This window comes from Mytilus edulis, chromosome 1 (assembly GCF_963676685.1).
Source record: "Mytilus edulis chromosome 1, xbMytEdul2.2, whole genome shotgun sequence".
Taxonomy (NCBI): domain Eukaryota; kingdom Metazoa; phylum Mollusca; class Bivalvia; order Mytilida; family Mytilidae; genus Mytilus; species Mytilus edulis.
Genome location: NC_092344.1, coordinates 4,881,983 through 4,905,164, shown reverse-complemented (window position 1 = coordinate 4,905,164; position 23,182 = coordinate 4,881,983). Strand labels below are relative to the sequence as shown.

Here is a 23,182-nt window from a genome sequence, read left to right as displayed (position 1 = left end):
CTCTAGAGTAAAATCAGGTGGCATAGCTTTTGGGTATAAAAATGAAATTTCTAAATATATTCATATCATTGAAACTAAGAGTAGCCTAGTGCTATGGGCTAAGATATCTGCAGATTTCCTACAGACTGATGAAGACTTGGTGATTGGGAATGTGTACATTCCTCCTGAAAATTCGCTGTACAAAATAACCGATGCATTAAACGAACTTGAGCAAGAGTTGTTGAAACTTTCTGTTAACTTTAAATATATTATGCTTGTCGGAGATTTTAATAGCAGAACTGCTTCTGATATAGATTTTTCAAATATTGTAAATAGCAAACATGATATAGTTAGTGATTCAGATTTATGCTATGATTACTCAAATACTTTAAAGAGTTAAATATGCTAAGTATTAGAAAAAGTAAAGATATATCGAAAAATACTTATGGAAACGCTTTACTTGATATTTGTAAAAATAACAATTTGTTTATATTGAATGGTAGAGTGAATGGTGATAAAGAGGGAATATTTACATGTAGAAGTTCTAGTGTTGTTGATTATTTTATTTGCTCATTTGAATTATTAGATCATGTTGTAAATATGCATGTAGATACGTTTTCGTCTCTTTACTCAGATGTACATTGTCCATTGACACTTTTGTTAAAATTTAAAATTGAGCAAAATACTGATGTAACTGAAGCTGAAAACAATGATGTAACAAGTGGTAGTGAAAATATTAAGTTAAAAAAATGGGATAACGAAAAAAAACAAAATTTCATTGAGAACATTGATGGAAATAAGATTGCAGAATTAGAAAATGAATTAGTGTTTTTGCATTCAAGTGTTTTGTCGCAAAATTCTGTAAATAAATTGTCCGAACATATAAATGAAATACTTTTGGAATCAGCAGAAAAGGTACTATAGGTACCATTACTTATAACACGAAGGTTAAAAAGATCACAAAGGAAAGCAAACCATGGTTTGACAAAAAATGCTGGGAGCAAAGAAAGTGCTCACGAATTGCAAAACGGCGATATAAAAACAACAAAACAACAGATAATCAAGTTCAAATGAAAGATGCAGAGAGAAAGTATAAAAAGCAGATGGATTGTTCTATACAAGAGTATAGAAAGACTTTTAGAAAAAAGATGCAAAATTTAAAAAACAGTAACTCTAAAGAGTTCTGGAAAATTTTAAATGAAAAAAGAGAAAAACGTAGTCAAAGAATTTCCATCGATGTTCTCTTTGATTTCTTTAAAGACTTGAATTCGTCGGATTCAGTCGACGATATCCCTGTTTCGCAAGTACCAAACCAGTTCAATGAAACTCTTAATAGTATCATAACAGAAAAAGAAATATTTAACTGTATTAAAGATTTAAAAATGGAAAGGCTTGTGGAGATGACAAAATTATTAACGAATATATTAAAAGCACATGCCATATTTTTATGCCTATTTATGTTCAATTTTTTAATATTGTTTTCGATTCCGGTAAAATTCCAGAAGCATGGTTAGTTGGTAACATTATTCCTTTTTATAAAAATAAAGGTGATACAAAAAAACCAGAAAATTATAGACCTATCACAATTCTTAGCTGCATGGGAAAGCTATTTACCTCAGTTCTAAATTCAAGACTATCCACTTTTTTGGAAAATTACTTATTGTTAAATGAAAATCAATCAGGATTTAGAAAAGGCTATTCAACCATAGATAGTATTTTTGTCCTACATATTCTTTTTGAACTATTGAAGATGCGAAAGAAAAAACTTTTTTGTGCTTTTATAGACTTTGCAAAAGCCTTTGACACAGTTTGGCGATCTGGTTTATGGCAAAAACTTCTGGAGAATTTTATCAGTGGAAAAATGTATGATACCATTGTAAATATGTATAGTAATTTTAAATCTAGAATTTTTAATGGTAGTGTATTTTCAGAGTATTTTCCTTGTAATGTCGGTGTACGTCAAGGTGAAAGCCTCTCACCTTTATTATTTTCACTGTATATTAATGATCTTGAACATTTTTTAAAAGAACAAGATGTAGAAGGGTTAAAAACAGTATCCGATGATATAGAAATTGAGCTAGACTACTATTTAAAATTGTTTCTGATTCTGTATGCAGATGACACAGCTCTTTTGGCAGAGTCAAAAAATGACTTACAAAAGCAGCTTGACTCTTTGTATAACTATTGTGAACTTTGGAAATTGAAGGTTAATGTGAATAAAAGCAAAATTGTAGTTTTTTCAAAAGGTAGACCATTATCAAATTTAGAATTTAAATATAATAATACTGTTTTAGAAATTGTAAATGAGTTTACGTACCTTGGTGTTATTTTTTCTAGAACAGGAAGTTTTTCTAAGGCAAAAAAGGCACAAACAGAAAAAGCCACACACGCTATGTACGATGTTATCCGAAAAGGTCGAAAACATAATTTATCTATAGAATGCCAACTCGATCTTTTCGATAACATTGTCAAGCCTATTTTATTGTTTGGAAGTGAAGTTTTGGGAGTCGGCAATAATTCTGTTATTGAAAGGGTCCACCTTAAATTATGTAAAATTTTGTTAAGTATTAAGAAGTCAACGCCAGATTTCATGATTTATGGAGAACTTGGAAGATATCCTTTGGAAATTGATATCAAATTGCGGATTTTAAATTACTGGTGTGGAAAGCAAGAAAAACTTCCTGTTATTTTGTATAAATATGCATATAAAAAGTATGGGATGAACATTCCATGGCTTAATAATATAAAATCTATTCTAGATAGTTGTGGACTGTCATATGTTTGGAATGCACAGTACTTTGTTAGTAATACATGGTTATATCATAAGGTTAAAGTTAGTGTTGTAGACCAATTCAAACAAAATTGGCACTCTATCTTATTAGAATCGCCAAAAGCTATTAATTATCGTCTATTCAAAGATAATGCTGAAAGAGAAAACTATTTTAAGATCCTAGATGATAAAAATATTATTACTTTTTGTAGATTCAGGATACTCAGTCATAAACTTCCTATTGAAACTGGAAGGTGGAAAATGTACCTAGAGAAAATCGAAATTGCAAACTATGTAATTCAGGAGATATTGGGGATGAAATCCACTATATTTTTAAATGTTCGAAATTTAATCATGATAGAGAAAAGTTTTTGAAACCATATTATCTAAATAGACCAAACATATTGAAATTTCATGATTTGATGAATACTAGAAACATCAGTATGTTGAATCATTTGTGCAAATTTATCAGACTGATTAATAAACAGCTGGACTCTTAGGGGAAACATTGTTTAATAACTTTTTTATATAATATTGTATACATGCATAATGCGTTTTTTTTTATATTACATGTAGCTGGAAATATTTTTCCAGTTGTAGATCATACATTTGTATTAATTCTGACTATATGTTATATTATTAATTGTATATATCTCTGTACCATGGATTTTGGTTTATGAGAATAAAGATATATATAGAAAATCAAATGGTTGCTGCCTAAATCAGTACAACTGTTAATACCAGCCGTGTCAAGTCATCTCGATTTTGTTTTGATTACATGAAACGTCATGTATGTTTTAATCTGCTGGTCGTACAGTTTGCTGCATGTAGCTACAGTTTGAAGAAATACAACAACATATATTTGTTTGGTGCCGCTTAAATTATGTAAGCCTTTACAAAGCATTAAAGAAAGATTGAGTATGATTTATTTTATAATAGGTGCTAAGTTTTCATTGATTTCGACAGCAAGCAACCGATGTAAAAATTTGTATGTTTCTTACAGGGATTTTTAAATGGCGTTATACTTAAATAACATTTGATATTTCAACAACTATATTACTCTAGAAATCACTCGTGTTTATGTATTTGTGCTCCACCTCCCAAAAGATAAAGAAAAAAAATAGAGGGAAAGAGAGACGTAAGATACCAAAGGAATATTTAAGGAAAGATGGATGACACTTGGATAATTTCTGTCGTCACATGCGAAATAAAAGTTAAATACATATTCAGAACTAGAACATATTGACTTATGAATTTTGACCCTGCTTTCTATAACCCGACAGACTGAGCCGGATAAATACAAACGTGAAATTAAGTTTTGATGAATTGTTTATACATGTAGTATAGAAGACTATATAGTAATGACGTTTCATGTGATATGAGAAAACTTACAGTCGACAGAAACTCCTTGTTTTTGTTAACGTCCCTATGCTGGACAGAAAACTACAAGTTCTGGAAGCTGTACGCTTACATGCTGTTTCTCTTGGTAATAATATATTGTTATTTTTTCCCGGAAAATATACGCTGAATCCCACATACCGCATCGCGACGATACGCTGCCAACAGCTGGGCTACACTAATGACAGGACGATTGCCCGGATTGTGACAGGATATTCACCGGAACTTTCTTGTTATTTGATAGATTATTTTAATATTTGAATACCTTAGAGATACAAGACTATTTTATATGAAAATCCACCAAAAATAATTAAAAAAATGATCGGACAGATTTCAATCTATGTACGCTTTAATAATTTACGTATATTGAACTGATCGACAAAAAGTGTTAATATTTCTTTTGATTTACAATATTTTTTCATACCACTAAGAAATCTGCGAGATTAATAGTTATGAATCTTATATGAAAATTTTAACTTAATAATAAAACAAATTGTTTTTCTACAAAAAAAAAAATGACTGGACGGATTTTATATTCGCCAATTTACGTGTTGATTATATTGAACTGATCGACAAAAAGTTTTAATATCTCTTTTTTTTCACAATATTGTTTCATACAACTAAGAAATCTGCGAGATCAATAAATATTTTATTTGAAATTATATAAACTTTACAGTAAACTTAAAGTTGTTTTTTTTATATATACAAAAATGAGTTGAGCGGACGGTAATTCATATCAAGACCATATCAAGACCACTATCGGCTATTTTTGTTGACATACATTATGATTTTGTCCATTTCAAGTAGCATTTTCATTGTTGCATTTAAATCAAAACGTGGTTTGCTTTTTTCTGCTTTAGTGAAACGTCCCGTCGGGGGGGGGGGGGGGGGGGGGGTAATTGTTTGTTTCACCCTCAGCTGCCACTATATGTAATGCTAAAATTGTGAAAGAAAATAATTGTTTTCGACTTGTCGCCAAAAAAAATAGATTGTCTTTCGCCAAAGGCGAAAAAAAAGTTTGTCAAGAAAAAAAACCCATAGCCCCACCAGAAAATCAAATGGTTGCTGCCTAAATAGAGAGTTTTTTGTCATGTTGGAAGACGTCAAAGTTAAATTTATACTTAAGTGCGGATGGGTCAAAGTACCTTTTTTGAGATGTTGATGTATTTTTTTTTACAACCTTCTTATAATGCGAATGATATTTTAGAATAAAGCACATTCATTGCAAGTCTTTATTATTTGTCACATACCTACATAAGATCTTTCAATTCTCAGGTAAGATATTTTCTTTTCGAAGTCGGACTAGCTTTTAAAAAAGCTAGTATTTGTCATATTGACCAAGTTAGCTCCCCTTGAATTAAATACGCAAAATAATTCTCGCGTAACCTATCTATCAGTCTGACAGATACTGTAGTAACAAGGATTTGCCTCCTTTAAATAAGAATATATGATGAATATTATTTTAGTGAATTGTACATATCATGTCAAAGTTTATATAGCAAATATGTTTTGAACAGGAAGTTAAGAAATTCTTCCGCAAAGACCTTATCACACATCCGGTTAGTTGTCATCGGAGGAGTGTATTGATTGATTTCTGGTATTGTCAAAATGTCTACAAGATCAGAGAAGGAACGACAAAAACACTTACAGGAAAAATACCAGGCTACATTGGCAAACCTTTTGAAAGATGATGATAACAAATATTGTGTTGACTGTGACGCAAAAGGTGTAAATTACAAAAAAGTTATCTTGTCCTTACCTTAATACCCAGTCGACCAAAAGAAAACAATTCACATCAAAATTATAATTGAAAGTCACATTTGTGAAACTTTCATCTTTTGGAGACACTTGTTTTCTGTAAGGAAAGACAATGGGGGTTCTTACATCTTTAAGTAAAAATATGTAAAAACTATTTACCAAAACAAAACTAAAGTGAAAATACAAATTCATCATTTCATGTAAAGACTACAGTCTAAATGCCTACAGAACGTATCAGTATTTGAGTAAGAACTAAGTAATATACAATGTGTACAAAACAAATGTGAAAAACAATTAATCGAACTTAATCTGTGGAAATAACATCGGGGCCATCCAGCACAATCAAACTTGTTCATAGTCATAGACTAGTACCATAACTGCCAGTAACTATATTTTGGATTTATAAACAATCCCAGTAAATAGAAAAATAAATAAATATATTAAGATGAAACAAAACAAAGTCTACTGACAATGACTGATAAGTACTAACATCTTAAAAAACAGTTAAAAAAGAACAGTCTACCAAACTGGGCAATGGTTATCATGGTTACCCAAATCCAAACCTTGGCAGAGGGACGATTATTACATTTCTGGAGAAAACAAAAAAGTATTTAACACAGACTTATGGGACAAGTTTCTTTCTTGGAATCAATGAAATATAAAAAAAACCTTCAAAATTAAACCCTTTTTTCCCACAACCCACAATATGCTTTGTACTTTAACTTTGGACATATGTCTTGCAACATCGATAGTTCTTTCAAAAACTGACAAATGCTGTCCCCTGGCTTGATTAGAATTTAGACAGGTTTATCAGTTTATTTCATTGTATTCACATACATGTACATGTAGACTTTAGGAGTAAATTTAGAATATGAACCGTTTTGTCTGCATTATATATATCAACAAGCCTTAAGCTTGCTTCATCAGCCAATCTAGATCTGTTGCATGTAAATATAGTGTATGTCAACCTTTTTGTAAAGAATAACTCCAGTGATTTCAAATTCACAGACATACATGACATACCAATATCTAAGTGGAAATTTTTCATGTGTTTGGTGATAACTTAGTTTGTTACACATATTTATTTCACTTTATTTTGAGGTCAGAAACTTAAAAGTTACATACAATTAACGTCTGATTTGAAAGGATATTGTTTAGATTGATCATTCAAATAATGTTTTTTTTGGCAGAATAAAATTAAATTAGCATATATATGTACATGTAATAATACTTTCATTCAACGTTTAACATCTGATTATGACACTTGTATAGTCTTATTATCATCATTTACTTTGTTGATAATTTTCAGGTCCGAGATGGGCTTCCTGGAATTTAGGAATTTTCCTTTGTATCAGATGTGCAGGAATACACAGAAATCTTGGTGTACATATATCAAAAGTCAAATCTGTAAATTTAGACACATGGACTGCCGAACAAGTAGCAGTATGTATTATTAGATTATGTGATATATATTTTACTCTTTAATGGAATTACAGGTCCCAGATGGGCATCATGGAACTTAGGGATTTTCCTCTGCATGAGATGTGCAGGAAAACACAGGAATCTTGGTGTCCATATATCAAAAGTCAAATCTGTAGATTTAGATACTTGGACTGCAGAACAAGTAGCAGTATGTATTTTATTACAAGAGTTAGTCAGCTACTGTGGTGTATGTGGTGAAGGGTAAAGGCATATGTCATGCATGTCCAATAGATATATTGTAAAAATTATGTCTCGTTTTTTAAAAAGACATATCTTAAAAACAAATTATCTTACCTCCATAAATAGATATGCTTGTTTAATCTGTTTTAAATATTCTGTCAAAACTTTTAACAATTGTGAAATAAGAACATATTTGCCTCTAATTTTAGAGAGTTCAGATATATTTGCTTTTATTTAGTTTTGGCAAATTTTACCTTAAAGTTTTTTACAGGATAGATAAATGAAATAATACAGTTCAGCCATTGAAATTGTTAACATTATCAGATATAAAAAGAAAAAATGACGAGAATCATCAATGAACCTAAATCATTTTAAAATAAAGTGGTTAAATATATTTAATTATGTGAATAAGAATAAGATATTAACATAAACATTTGTAGATTTGAGTAAAAAAAATCAATAGTTACAAGTATATAAATATTTTATTGTGGATGTCAGTCATTTTAAACATGTTATTTTTTTTCAGATGATGATGGAGGTTGGAAACAGTAGAGCCAGAGCAGCCTATGAAGCACAAGTGCCAGACAGTTTCAGAAGACCACAGACAGACTCGTATCCTTGTCAGCTAATCCTCTCCATAAGTATATTGGTTTTGGAGATATATTTTCTGAATCAGAATTTTAAAGTTTTTAAATCAAAGGTCAAAACTATTGTACTTTTATGTTCTGATACTAGTATTTTTGGTCACTGAAATCAAATTATTTTTTTTAAACTTTTATTTATCTTAAGCAAAACTTTTCTTCAAGTAATAAAATGAACTGGTAAAAATGAGACATTTTAAATCCCTGAGTTTTCAACTTTATTTCCTTAACATAAACAAGAGCTCTAGAATCGTTTATAAGAGCCAAGTATGAACATAAGAAGTATGTTGCCAGAGAATGGGTGGTACCTAAGCCAACTATACCAAAGGAGGTAAGGTATTATATAGATGTACATTGATGTATATAAAGTTGAAAGCACTGTGGATTCATTATTATTTGTTGGATACCAATGTTTGTGGATTTCTTGGGTGCAAGTTAACCACAAAATAAAATGCTCAACTTATGTCATATTTTATAAAGGCTTGTACGAAGAATTTGTGAAAGCCGTAAATTAAATATCAACGAACATGCAAGATTTCCTTAATCCACGAAAATAAATAAATCCACAGTATCATTTGAAATCAAAGGATTTGTGTAAGTGTAAAACCAGTACTATTTAAACATTTTCAAATTGATTAAATTTTTTTGAAGTTCAAGAAATATGCTTTGCTTAGAGACACTTGTTTGTTTTTTAACACGCGTAGGATTATCGACTGCATTAAATTAGTCCAACCAGATGAAATAGACTAGTAAGCCAAAGTTTCAAAGAAATCCAAGTTAGCATCATCTTTTTGTAAACATCAATAAATGAATAATTATATAAAATTTTAAATAAATATGATTCATACTTATTTAAAATTTTATATAATTATTCACTGTAAAATCTGAACTTGAAACATTTTAATCCAATAATCTGCTGTCTTATTGATGTATGCCACCATCATCTTTATTTATACTCATTTTGTTATCATGAATAACTATAGTTGCACAGAACTTTGCATGTCCTTTTTATGTTGTAAATGTATCATTTGCTTATCCTAGATATATGTGTATAGTTAATGCAACTTTGAATATTTCTGCAGTTAAAAGGAGACACGGTAAATTTTACTATCTTTAATCTTTCTTTCTTCTAATACAGCTATGGGTTGATTGTTTTAACATTTGTATGATGCTAATGAAATAATATAATAAAGTAAACCTTGTTTTAAATAGATTTGTCTTGGTTTATTTTAAAGGAATAATTTGAAAAAAGTTTACCATTCATTTTGGTTTTTGAACTTCCACAAACCAAAAGGGATTTTTTATTTACACAAAAAGTTTTTAAAGAGATGTAGCTCAATTTACTGTGTCCTTCATAATTATTTCGTTAGCCTCATAAAAGTAAAGCTTTTAGATATATATGGATAACAACGTCAAATATTTATGTATGAATGCAAGAGTATTGATATTAGGAGCTAGAGTATGCTTAAGAAGTATATTGTATAGCAAATAGTGGAAATATGCAAAGTTTCCTTCATAAATGTTGTGAAAATTAAAAATTTGAGGTTTTACTTGCTATTCTTTTCAGTTAATTTAAAAGCATGCAGAAATTACTATTTTTTGTTCTTTTTATAGATATTAAAATAAAAACAGGAATTCTGAACATTTGGAATAGATTTATTTAAATTAATACACTTAAGAAAAAGTATTGTTAATGTTCATATATCTCAATGTTTACCATAAGGACCATTTAAACGAAACCATGACACACACTATCTGCATTTAGAGGCTTGGTTATTCACAGCTGTTTTGTAATGACATTAACTGATCCTTTTAAGTTGTTACCATCACATAGTAGAATTATGGATATATGCATGTGGAAATTGGTGAAGGGTCTTTAATAGTAATTATAACATCTTTTGTTTGTTTACTAGTAAGATAAATCTGTCTCCTTATATAACATCACTTTTCAAATGTCCTGACCATGTAGCAGAGCACAATTAACATTTTTTGTATAAATAGAACTCAATGAGACAAAAAAAAGATAACTACATTTGTAATCCGAATTTTTTTAAAACCCACCAGATTGGTAAATAGAATATTAACAATTAATTGGATGGGTATATGTATTGTAATGCTTGAAAGGCAAATGCATTGATATACAAAGTAATCTGCTTTTAGCTACTTGTAAACAACCTATTTATATAACCAAGTATTATTTACATGTACAATAGTTATCAATATGAACTTATTAATATCAATGTATTTCCATTATATTATTCTTCATACATCATTATAAAAACAAATTGGAGTCATATTCAACAACCAATCAAAATTTAAGTTAATTTAGAAGTTTTAAACTCTTTCAGTTGGAAATGGATGAAAAAGCAGAGAGAAAGAAAAGACCAAAACAACAGTCATCTATACAAATAGAGGTAGGAAAACATCTTACTTGAGACCATGTACTCCGCATACCTGCCAACTGTCACTATTTGTGAGGGATTTCCCACATAAGGCTGCCAAATGGAAATTTTTAAAGAGCAATATTGTCCACAATTTTAAACATAGTGATTAGTTAAAAGTATGGAGAAGCAAAAAAACAACATTAAAATATATTTGAAGGCCCTCTTGAAGGTTTTGTAGGACTATAAGAGCCAATTTGCACATTATGTTACAAGTGTTGAACAATGGATACAAACAAGAGATTGATTATTTGGGTTTATTTAAAGGATAAAATAATGATTTTAAAATTAAGGATGCACTATTTTTATTATAATTGGTATAGCCTTCAGTCTGAGTTGTATCTATATGAAAATAAGAGTTTAGTAGAATTACCAATGAGACAACTATTTACCAGAGACCAAATGACTTGGATATAGGCAACTATACATGTAGGTCATCATATATACAGCCTTCAATTCTGTAGAGGATTTTCATAAAAAGATTAAACACTTGAAATTAAAATATACAGTTTTATGCAGCTAAAGATTTAAACAAAGTAATTTTTGCAGCATATAAATAAAAGTGGAATTTTTATATTTATAATTTATACCATTTCAGGCACCTAAATCTAGTGTACCAAGGTCACAACCTGCAGAAAAGAAAACACAGAACACTAACCCCCCTCCTCCAGTACAGACAAAACAGACCTCCAATACAGAAGATTTACTTAGTCTAAGTAAGTTGCTAATAAGACACAAAACTCTTTATAATCAATATTTTCAGTTAAGTGGAACACTTAACTAGATAAAACTTACTTGATCTTTTGGCTCGTATCTTTAAGAGAAATTCAAATTTACATGAATGAGGACAGAATCTATTACATAAAATTTCAATTAATTGTATACTTTATTTTGCAATACTTCGTATATTTAGGAATCACAAATTAATGTCAGGCAATTCCTAAGCCACATGCCCTTAAATTCGGTTTGTCCTAGAAAGGCACGAAATTTTTGCCACTGGACATTTAGCAACCAACAATTTATTAACCCTTAGATTTGGTCTTATAAAGGTTGATTAAATAACACAGCTGAATCTGAATATAAAACTAGATGTTGATATTTTATAGATACATCACCTGCAAAACAACCAGCAACACAATCATCAGATTTACTAGGAGATTTAGTAGATATCATGGGACCAACTGTATCAACTAGTCAAAATGGCAATATTCAGTCTAGTCAACCGTTAGATTCAGGAACCCAGGTATGTACACAATCATCAGATTTACTAGGGAGATTTAGTAGATATCATGGGGCCAACTGTATCAACTAGTCAAAATGGCAATATTCAGTCTAGTCAACCGTTAGATTCAGGAACTCAAGTAGGTACAATTTGGAAGATATTGAATTACTATGTTTACATTGTCAGTAGAAAATATTTATCCATCTCATTCTTTTTATGCCCCACCTACGATAGTAGAGGGGCATTATGTTTTCTGGTCTGTGGGTCTGTTTGTTCATCTGTCCTTTCATTCGTCTGTTTGTCCGTCCGTTTGTCCTGCTTCAGGTTAAAGTTTTTGGTCAAGGTAGTTTTTTGTCGAGCCTGCAACTTTTGTTGCAGAAAGCTCGACATAGGGATAGTGATCCGGCGGCGGCTACGGCGGCGGCGTTAGCTCACTTCTTAAAAGCTTTATATTTTAGAAGGTGGAAGACCTGGATGCTTCATACTTTGTATATAGATGCTTCATGTTACGAAGTTTCCGTCAGTCACATGTCCAATGTCCTTGACCTCATTTTCATGGTTCAGTGACCACTTGAAAAAAAAGTTCAAATTTTTTGTAATGTTGAATTCTCTCTTATTATAAGTAATAGGATAAATATATTTGATATGTGCGTACCTTGCAAGGTCCTCGTGTCTGTCAGACAGTTTTCACTTGACCTCGACCTCATTTACTGGATCAGTGAACAAGGTTAAGTTTTGGTGGTCAAGTCCATATCTCAGATACTATAAGCAATAGGGCTAGTATATTCGGTGTATGGAAGGACTGTAAGGTTTACATGTCCAACTGGCAGGTGTCATCTGACCTTGACCTCATTTTCATGGTTCAGTGGTTATAGTTAAATTTTTGTGTTTTCGTCTGTTTTTCTCATACCATATGCAATAGGTCTACTATATTTGTTGTATGGAATGATTGTTAAGTGTACATGTCTAGCCGGCAGATGTCATGTGACCTTGACCTCATTTTCATGGTTCAGTGGTCAAAGTTAAGTTTTTGAGTTTTGGTCTTTTTTATCTAATGCTATATGCCATAGGTCAACTATATTTGGTGTATGGAAATATTTTATGATCTTTATGTCAGTCGAGCAGGTTTTATTTAACCGTGACCTCATTTTCACGGTTCATTGCACAGTGTTAAGTTTTTGTGTTTTGGTCTATTTTTCTTAAACTATAAGTAATGTGTCAACTATATATGTTGTATAGAAGCATTGTTAGCTGTACCTGTCTGCCTGGAATGGTTCATCTGACCTGGACCTCTTTTTCAAGGTTCATTGGTCTTTGTTTAGTTATCTTGGTTTATGTTAAGTTTATGTGACAGTTGTAATAAAGCTTAGCTTTATACTTAGGACTATCAACATAATATCAATGATTAGTATAGAAGGCGAGACATTTCAGCGTGTGCACTCTTGTGATGAAGTTGAAGTCTAATTCACTTGAAACTTAGTACACATGTTCCCTATGATATGATCTTTCAAATTTTAATGCCAAATTAGAGCTTTTACCCCAATTTCAAGGTCAACTGAACATAGAAAATGATAGTGTGAGTGGGGCATCCGTGTACTTGGGACACATTCTTGTTTATCCAGGTGTCCGATGTGCTCATGATGCATCAGTGTATTTTAAAGCGATTCTGTAATTTAGTACAAATAAAAAAAATCTTTGTCTGTATGTTTTAACTTTCTTATATGATTAAGTGTAATTTACCTGATCATAAAATATTGTTTTCTTTGTTCTGTTGTTGTCTTTTACGTGCATATGTAGCATTTAAAATATTGACCTTTTTTGCAGATGCCAAATGGTGATTTAGAAGCTTCATTATTTGATGATGGTGCAGCTAAAGTTCAGGAGAAATCCACAAAAGATTCCATCTTGGCCTTGTATGGTCCTAGTAGTCAGCCACAACAACAACCAATGTATGGTGTACCTGGTAAGTCTGTTAACATGTTTACATATACAATCAAAGGAAAATCTGACAAACAGATTATGTTTAAAGGGTACCTCACAAAACAGTCAACAATTAGAGGGAAAAAGGAATTATGCCTACTGACCACCACAAGAACTACACTTTACACAAACACTTTTAAAACAAACTATTCAATAATGTATATATTAGAATACAAATAGGAGAATGAAATTTAAATAAAGCTCAATTATTTTATTTTTCCATTGGGTAAATTGCAACCACAAAAATCCTAGCATAAGAAATAAGTTTTGAAAACATCTAGAATTTAGTTTAGAAGTCTGTTGATAATTTTGTTAAAAAAATTATGATAACATTAGGAACTGTGCACAATAAAATTAGTTGATAATAAACATTTTTATGCCCCACCTACGATAGTAGAAGGGCATTATGTTTTCTGGTCTGTGCGTTCGTTCATCTGTTTGTTCGTTCATCCGTCCCTGTGTCCGTTCGTCCGGCTTCAGGTTAAAGTTTTGGTTAAGGTAGTTTTTGATGAAGTTAATTAAGTCCAATCAACTTGAAATTTAGTACACATGTTCCCCATGATATAATCTTTCTAATTGTAATGCCAAATTAAAGTTTTGACCCCAATTTCACGGTCCACTGAACATGTAAAATGATAGTGTGAGTGGGGCATCCATGTTCTATGGACACATTCTTGTTGTTTTAAGATTTATGAAGATTTTTTAGCTAAGATTTCTTGTGTCATGTCCTTTTATGAAAACATGGTTGGATCTAATAAGTTGATTTATTTTTCTACAAATGTTATAAATGTGGCATGATAAACTAACAGCATGTTATAGACAAGATGATTAACACCATATAATTATTACTTTACAGGTGGCACACCTTATTACAATGTGCCACAAAGTGATATGGGATATTATAATCAGTACGATACAGGTACAGCATGTATAGTAGATGTTCATACGCTTCAATGAATGCATTTGGTTTCTTTTTACGTGTCAATATGGGATGCATGTGGGCTTTTCAAATCACTCAGTTTTTAACTCACCTGGATTGAAAGGTCCAGGTCAGCTATTGCAATAACTAAGAGTTTGTGGTAATCATAAACGTTATTTCCGAAAAATTGAAAGGATTTTAACTTTATATTCTGTGTAGTTTCTTGGTACCTCTAGTTTATAAATTCAATCTGAGTTTTTATTTGACCACTGTCCACAAGCATGACTGTGGTCACTGTTTCATGGTTTTCACAGTACTGTACAAGAATAGGTTAAAAACATGTTTGTTGGATCTGTAATTATGACAGTTACTGGAAAAGACGTAAATGTTTAGAAGGAAGAGAATATTTCCCTGCAACTGCAATACATGTAGGTCATCTTAAGACTCAAAGGATATTTTGATGTGTAAGATAGTTTCACTGTTAAAACAATGGGCATTGGTTTTAAGGTTCTAATAGAATGATGTAAAGATAAGCAAAAAGTCTTATGGTGCTGATATGGAAGAAACTTCTTTTTCTAAATCATGAACTGTTAGTTTATGGGTGTTTTCATCTTCTTGTGTACATATCGTTTTTGTTTAGCACTCTTTATCAGCCATTTATTTTCAAATTTGATTTACCCAAGATGTGCAAATTCTACGTTTAAAAATATATGTGTCAGAGTTTCCTAAAAAAACTAAAATACAAAATTGTACAATTTATTTCTATTCAACTCTTCTGTACACATGTAGTAACTGGGACACATTTAAACATTTTTGTTAAATGTAAAAAATTACAGAATTTGATATATTTGTTTTAATTCAGCTATACATGTACATATTACAGAACTTTTTTTTTTAGACTTTGCTATTGCATAATATATTGCTATATTTTCATTATTATTTGATATTTGAAATGCTGGGTTATATGTTTATACCTAAATGTGAACATAATAACATGAACTTTATGTGCTTTGATAGTATTGTATCAGGTTCTTTTATTCTGCTTTACAATTACATTCAATCAATGAAATCATTTCAATTATGCTTTAAAAAAGTTTTAAGATTCATGTTGCAATATTGATCCTCAGAACATTTTAGCAACCAAGGATAATATGAGGCAGGTGCTATGAAGCTTATTGGTGCATGTTTGCTTAATTTATCATCATACTTTTGGAAATCAGACATATAAATTTGTTGGAAATCTTATGCACCTTTATGATATTCTACAAAAAAATCCTTCAAAGGAAGAAAAACCATAAAGGGCTTTTATTGACTGCCATATTGTTGACGGTCTTTCAGTACATTTGTTGTCTGACCAAAATCAACCCTTTTTCCATATAAGTTCCATGTTTAAGCATTTTAAGAAAACAATAAATCTGACTCTGGAAGTTAGATATGATGTTATTTTCTTTACAAATCAGAAGATAGGATATGAGTGCCACTGAAACAACTCTTCAACCAAGTCACAATGCATAAAAAGTACAGCCTTGGCTCACACTGAACAGCAAGCTATGCATGCTATGAAGGGACCAAAAATGACTAGTGTAAAACTATACAAACAGGAAAATCAAAGGTCTAATCTATATAAAAACAAAATATGAGCCACACCAACAAACAACAACCACTGAACAACAGCTCCTGACATAGGACAGGTGCATACAAATATAAAACTAATGGCTGTGTCTTTCTGATTAACCAAAGGCAGCTATTTTGTACCTTTAATAAAACTATTAAGAATTTACAATGTCATATTGCATTTCAGAGAATGGTTACTACACTACTAAATAAAGTTAAAACCAGTTTTGACAATCTTTTTTGAACAATATCTTTTTTGTATGGTATCATTTTAGATGATATGTAAATTGGACAATTTTAGATGGCTAATTTCAGCATTGTAAATCTTTGTTATGACTATGTTATTGCTTACATTGCACAACTAACTAGTGAAAAAAAAACACCTGATAAATTGTGTTATCTGCAACTTTTTAACCTTTGCACTGCTGAATCTAAAGTTCATTTATTTGACAATACATTGAAGAGTTTTATCTTTATTCTTTTTATTAGTACAAATATTGATAGGTTCAGTAAAATAGATACTGAGAGAATATAGAAATAGAAAGTACATTTTTGGCTTGTTGTATGTAAGGCCAGATAATTTTCCTAATTTGATTTGGATGCAATTTAATAATATAATAAAATAATTCTGTTAATATATTTGAATAAAATAAGAAACTGATTGTTATAATATATCTGAATTGCTTAGTGTAAATACTTAACTACAAAATAAAACTTATTATTTAAACAATAGAAAGTTGTCTTTTGAAAGATATAATACTGGTCCAAGTAGTTTATACTTCCTCATATGAATAATATACTATAATATATCATCTGTAAAGTAGAAAACAATTTAAAATATTCTTTTTACAGGTGGTATGTACATGCCTCAACAGAACATGGGAATGTATGGTGTGCCACAACAACACGGGTTGAATAACCAAGGCAGTATGCAACAACAGCCAATGATGAATAACCAAGGAGGCATGCAACAACAGCCCATGATGAATAACCAAAGTGGAATGCCACAAGGTGGAATGCCACAGGGAGGAATGCCACAACAGCCCATAATGAATAATCAGTATAATCCACAGCAAGGGCAAATGCAACAGGTATTTAGCTTTACAATTTCTATTTTTATTCACAATGTTAATTACCATAAAACACAGGTCAAGTTTGTATTTTGGTGGCGTCACCTTATCTGTTTTAGAGTTATTCCCCTTTACAAATAGAAAAATTTCTGAATTTTTGTTTCTTTTCTCTTAGTTATGTTAGCCTCAACCAAATGATTTGAATGATGATCCAATCTTATGCATAATGCTTATAACAACATAATACAGATCAAGAATGAATTTTGGTGGGGCTTCTTTAACCGTTCTAGAGTTATGCCTGTTTACAATTTTTTGTTTACTTTAGTTTGACCTGACCAAATATTATGAAACTCATATACAGTACTTTAATGTTACCACACAACTCACAAGTCTTAGAAGTGTCAAAATAAAGTTCTTCAGATATGTCGCTTTAAAAAAAATGAAATTCAAGACCCATATTAGATTTTATTTCTTAAATGATTTTGAGTAATCACTTTTTATTTTATTAAACCAACACCACCAGATATTCATATAATAAATAATGAAAACATTTGATTCACCGTTTTGTTTGTTTACAGAATCCTAACATGTATGGTATGATGGGACAACAGAATATGCAGCCCTCAATGGGAATGTATAATCAGCAACCACAAATGGCCGCTGTCCAGTCCATGCAGTATAATCAGGTGGGTCTAGATATATTATATCATCTTATTTTGTAGTGATTAATTACAATTCCAAAAGAAAAGTATGATTGTAAGAAACGTAACGTAAAACATGACACTAATTGTAGTTTATATGTGCTACCCCTCAGAAAAGAAAGAAAATGTTAAAATTTACAACTGGTCACCTTGTTCATTTTGATAGCCATATTTTCATTTAAGAAAATATATAAGAATATATCAACTTTAAAAAAAAACAAAAAAACATTCACTCCTAATATGATCAAATAACAGTAAAGTCTATTTTGTATGACAGAGGTAGATGTAAGTTTCTACTGAATTCACTATTGACTTCTTAAATGTAGTGCATGAAATCAGTTACTGACAACAGAGAAATGACACAATGAAAAACAAAAATGTGTCCATGGTACATGGATGCCCCACTCGCACTATCATTTTGTATGTTCAGTGGACTATGAAATTGGAATCAAAACACTAATTTGGCAATATTATATCATAGAGAAGATGTGTACTAAATTTCAAGTTGATTAGACTTCAACTTCATCAAAAACTACCTTGACCAAAAACTTTCACCTGAAGAGGGACCAATGAAAGGACGCACAAACCCAAAAAACAAAATGCTGCTAAGTGGGCCGTAAAAAATCTTGACAACAGATACATTTATAAATGTGTGTTAGTATTCCTCTCACATCATTGAAAAGCATTTTTGAGACGAGACAATTGTTTCATAATTGAATATTTTACATCTTTCAGATGCAGCAACAAATGAATAATATGAGATTAAATTCTGGTAACATGGTTGGACAACCTGTTGGGGCAACATCCAATGGAGGAATGGGTAACTGGGGAGGTCAGGGAAATAGTGGACATACTCTCTCTACAAATCTTTGGCAATGATGACGTTATAATTAGGCTGATTTGTAGCATTCCATTTGTTCATGTGATGGTATTGTTAATTTTAGAATTGTTTAATGAGAGGATGAATGTATGAATTAGTGGATGCTGAAAACTTTTGTGACTGTCATTACATAAAAGTGTATCATTTCTTGAACTCAGGTGGTGTCTCTACTAGTCATTGCCTGATTATGATGGAAATCTGCCACAAAGCCATTGACAGTACATTAGTTTTCTATAGTTAATTGCTTTCAATAATAATCAATAAAATAGATAAGAAAATATTATCATAAAGATGAAAATTGGTAAAAATTATTGAGAGTTGCTGAAGACGTTTACCTTTAACAGATTTGATATGATTGATGTGAATCTGGTATGAATGTTTATTTTTAATATCTTGCTGGATCAAGTTTGATGAAAACATTGAACTGTAAAGTATTATTATCGGCCATGTAGGGAAGTACCGTTATGAAATGTGATGTGTCATGTTTACTGCATGTATTTTTGTCATGTTCAAACTGTATTTTTCGGTTTACATTTGCTTATTCATTAATTTTATTATTTTTTATAAAAACAATAACTTGTTTAGTTGATAAAGGGTGATGTTATAGTGTATGTGACACATTAATACACAGAAATAAATAAGGGCAAAGGAATGACTATCCTAATGTTGTTTTTCATTTTAAACTTTTGACATGATAATAACTGCAATATATATACAAGATTGTAACTGCCTCTGGAAATTATTTTTTGGTTTGTTTTTTATTTGAATTTTGTTTTTATTCAGCAACTATTATTATTGTATTTATAAACAGAATATTTTCTTTTGTTATTATCAGAAAATCTATAAATTGATACTTAATGAGTTATAGTAAATATATTTTGCAATATTTGTTTACAGTGCAAATTCATAATTTGAAAGCCATATACACCAACTATTGCAAAAGATTCTGCAGTACATATTGAAGGACTCATTAATTAATAATTATTTATAATGAAAGAGACCATTATGCAAATAAGATAAATATGTATTTCCATAGTTTTTCTTTATATAAAAGGTGAGGGTAGCACTAAAAGTCATTCAGCAATCATACAGTCCATGCTTTCAGAATGTAAATGTGTCTGCATTTTGTTTTGATAACAAATTATATCCTGTAAGGAACAGTATTTTATTTTATATTTTATCATTAATATAATGTAAATATTCAAAATGAGGTTTATAACATTTATTGAATTCAGATTCTTTATAGTTCTAGGTGAATGAAAATTCAGATTTTATAGGCCTATATAAATGATAATTCAGTTTTTATAGGTCAAGGTGAATGGGAATTCAGATTCTAAAGGTCAAAGTGAATGGATAAATTGTTGAATATTTATATGCCTCTTGTGCAATATTAAGATCATATTCAATTGGCTTGCTTTTATTATCATTACTTTGGATGGAATATGTGCATTTTGTTTTTATCCAGTAGTATAATTTGTAACTTTCTATGAATATGATGTAAGGCTGTTTTAATAGAAACAGAAGGATCATTGTCAGCTTATATCATAGATGCATATTGATGTATACTGCTTATAGAACTTTTATCTATTTGATGTTTAAGCACAAACACAATTTCATGATAGGATTGAATAATGAGGGACAATAATCATGATAATGAACCTCAGGCTTTTTTTTGAGTGTATATTATCTCTACACATGAACTGTGTTCAAAGAAAATAATACTCATGCACTTTATTATACCAACAATGTCTCTAAATAATATATTGAAAGATTATAAAACTTTATTTGAATAACATGAAGGGGTCTCAGTTAGGTTGGTATATTCACTGTTTTGGGGATTAACAATGAATGTTGAATCCCTATTCCTCAGGTGTATTAGCTATATTTCAGTCTACTACTCAATATATATTGGACATCAATTATAGCATATACTGCCAATAGTAAGTCTTAAGGGCTGTTCCATTCAAACATCTACAGCACTTGGGGAAGACTCTTACAAATTACCACCTACAGACACAAATGTGTGCCTTGCCTTTGATAGTAGTAGGGCATTATATTTGCAGGTCTTTGTGCTGCTCTGTCCTTAATTACCTGCAAGTTTTGATTATTGTAGTTTGAGGACATGTCAACTGAAAACTTTATTCATATATTTATGAAGTAAACTGTATAAAATATATGCCAAATGGGGATTATGACAACATTTCACCTGCCTATGATAAAATATTCTAGTTCAAATTCACAGTACCACAAAGTAATACCCATAGTTGAGAGTACAAAGTGCCTTCCCTAGGTCCCATGTTTGTTAAATGGAACAGCATCAAGAAATGCTAGTGTGAAAACCCTTGATAGAGAGAAGGTTGTTCTATTTATGGATTATTTTATATTGTAATATAATAGATTGTTTACATTGGTGATATGGTAAGATAATTCCTTGCGTAATTTCCATCTATTTATTTCCGTGTTATACTTGGAGGTATTCATTTTGGTGAAAACAGTGCATAAAAATGAACCCATGACAAATTAGAAAGCTCAATGTACCCATAACAGTAATGGCAAGATTGTTTTCATATAAATGGATGATAAACAGATTTAATGCACATGTGGAACATTATTATATATAGTTTCATCTATATCATGTCAAATGTGTTTCTTGGAATATCCATTTGTTTCAGGAAGAAAAAAAATACATGTCCTTTTACAATTTTGCTGAGTTTTTTCATCTATTGTTCATTTAATAAATGTTTGCTTGCTGGAAGTACTGTTGCTTTTGTTTGTCTTCATCTTAGAGAGGGTGAAATAAGTCTTTATTTTTGGCAATTAGATCCTTAGTACATATACAGGGTTTATTTTTTAAAGCTACGGTTAAACATTATATATTTTTTATGTCCATAATGCTATAAATTACTAAATCTAACTTTTAATTTTGTTCACATTTAATTGTTTATTGTTGGTAATTTTTTTACTGATAACAATATGCACAATATAATTGTTATTTTAAATGTCTTGTTTTATTTGTTATAACTTGCTTTTATTTAAATCATAAGTATTTATGTGACAGATCATTTGTAAATATCTCATTTGTAATGTCATCATTAAATTTGTTGGTATATTGTAAAAATAAATGTACTTCATAAAAAACAATAAAATATGTGTAATTATATTAGATTTAGAATTTGAAAGTTATAGGCCAAAGTCGAACCAGTGACCCTTTATAGACATTATGACTGACTATGATGCCACATTGATGACACAATTCCCATTGAATCATGATATTTGGTAGTGCAATAGGTCCTCAGCCTTGATTCTATTTTTGCTGACTACCTTTTCGGGTATAACTGTGCAGACAGCACTTGCCAAATCATACCCTGTTCTAACCAGAAAACATTGAAAAACATACCCTGTTCTTAACAGAAATATTATAAAACATGCCCTGTTCTAGACATGCTCAGAAAATGTATCCTGTTCTAGACCATACAAAATAGATGCTGTTCTAGACCAGGTTTCTAGACTGTATCTTAAACAGTTTAATAAGCGATCTTGGTCTAGACATATACTTTGTTTAAAAAAAAACTGTTCTCACCAGCAGGGCATGAAAAAAGCATTCCTGTTCTAACCAGCAGACCATGAAAAGGGACCCTGTTCTCACCAGCAGGGCATCAAAGTGACCCTGTTTTGCGGCACACTCATTCCACTAAAAATATAGGAAGTAACCCCTCAGGGAGAACATGCCGCTGGAACAGGTCACCTTTTCGAGCTCTTAAATATGTGAATAGGTTAATAAAGTTCCCATTAACTTCTTTGTCTGTCATCTTTCTCGGCGTTTCCAGTTGTTTTTATCAACCAATTTTTCTCTTTTTGCCATTTGGTATTCCACTGGTACATTACAGACCATTACACACCACATTACACCAAAACGATATGGGAAAAGGTTACATTTTTACCTACGCAATATATGAAAGATATACATTTTAAAAATCTAAATTATATGAAAAGGTTGGGATATCAGAAGCCCAGCAGCACCCCTATCAATTAAGTATTGAAGGTCAACCATAAAGCCTTCAACAAGCATGCTGATAACTTTGATTTTAATAACATCAACAGAACAAAAGACATACAGAGGTCAACAATACAGCCTTCAACACACGTG

The 23,182-nt window shown here is 30.7% G+C and overlaps 1 protein-coding gene across 9 annotated transcripts; it reads left to right on the top strand.

The window, feature by feature from the left end:
• The first annotated feature begins 5,510 nt into the window (after positions 1-5,510).
• LOC139509974 (stromal membrane-associated protein 1-like) lies at positions 5,511-22,195 on the top strand. 9 transcript variants are annotated; one of them, XM_071296269.1, is made up of 13 exons: positions 5,534-5,873; positions 7,402-7,535; positions 8,094-8,179; positions 8,449-8,539; positions 9,291-9,305; positions 10,557-10,622; positions 11,248-11,365; positions 11,756-11,892; positions 13,696-13,834; positions 14,708-14,770; positions 17,237-17,475; positions 18,033-18,140; positions 18,891-22,195. In XM_071296269.1, exons 1-13 carry the CDS (start codon positions 5,756-5,758, stop codon positions 19,032-19,034), a joined length of 1,458 nt encoding a protein of 485 aa, XP_071152370.1. In that variant the 5' UTR covers positions 5,534-5,755; the 3' UTR covers positions 19,035-22,195. The 9 variants fall into 9 exon arrangements, with proteins under 9 accessions (XP_071152375.1, XP_071152374.1, XP_071152370.1 ...); XM_071296268.1 differs by lacking the exon at positions 7,402-7,535 and adding an exon at positions 7,215-7,348 and having other exon boundaries at positions 5,677-5,873; XM_071296271.1 differs by lacking the exon at positions 9,291-9,305.
• Positions 22,196-23,182: the final 987 nt, after the last annotated feature.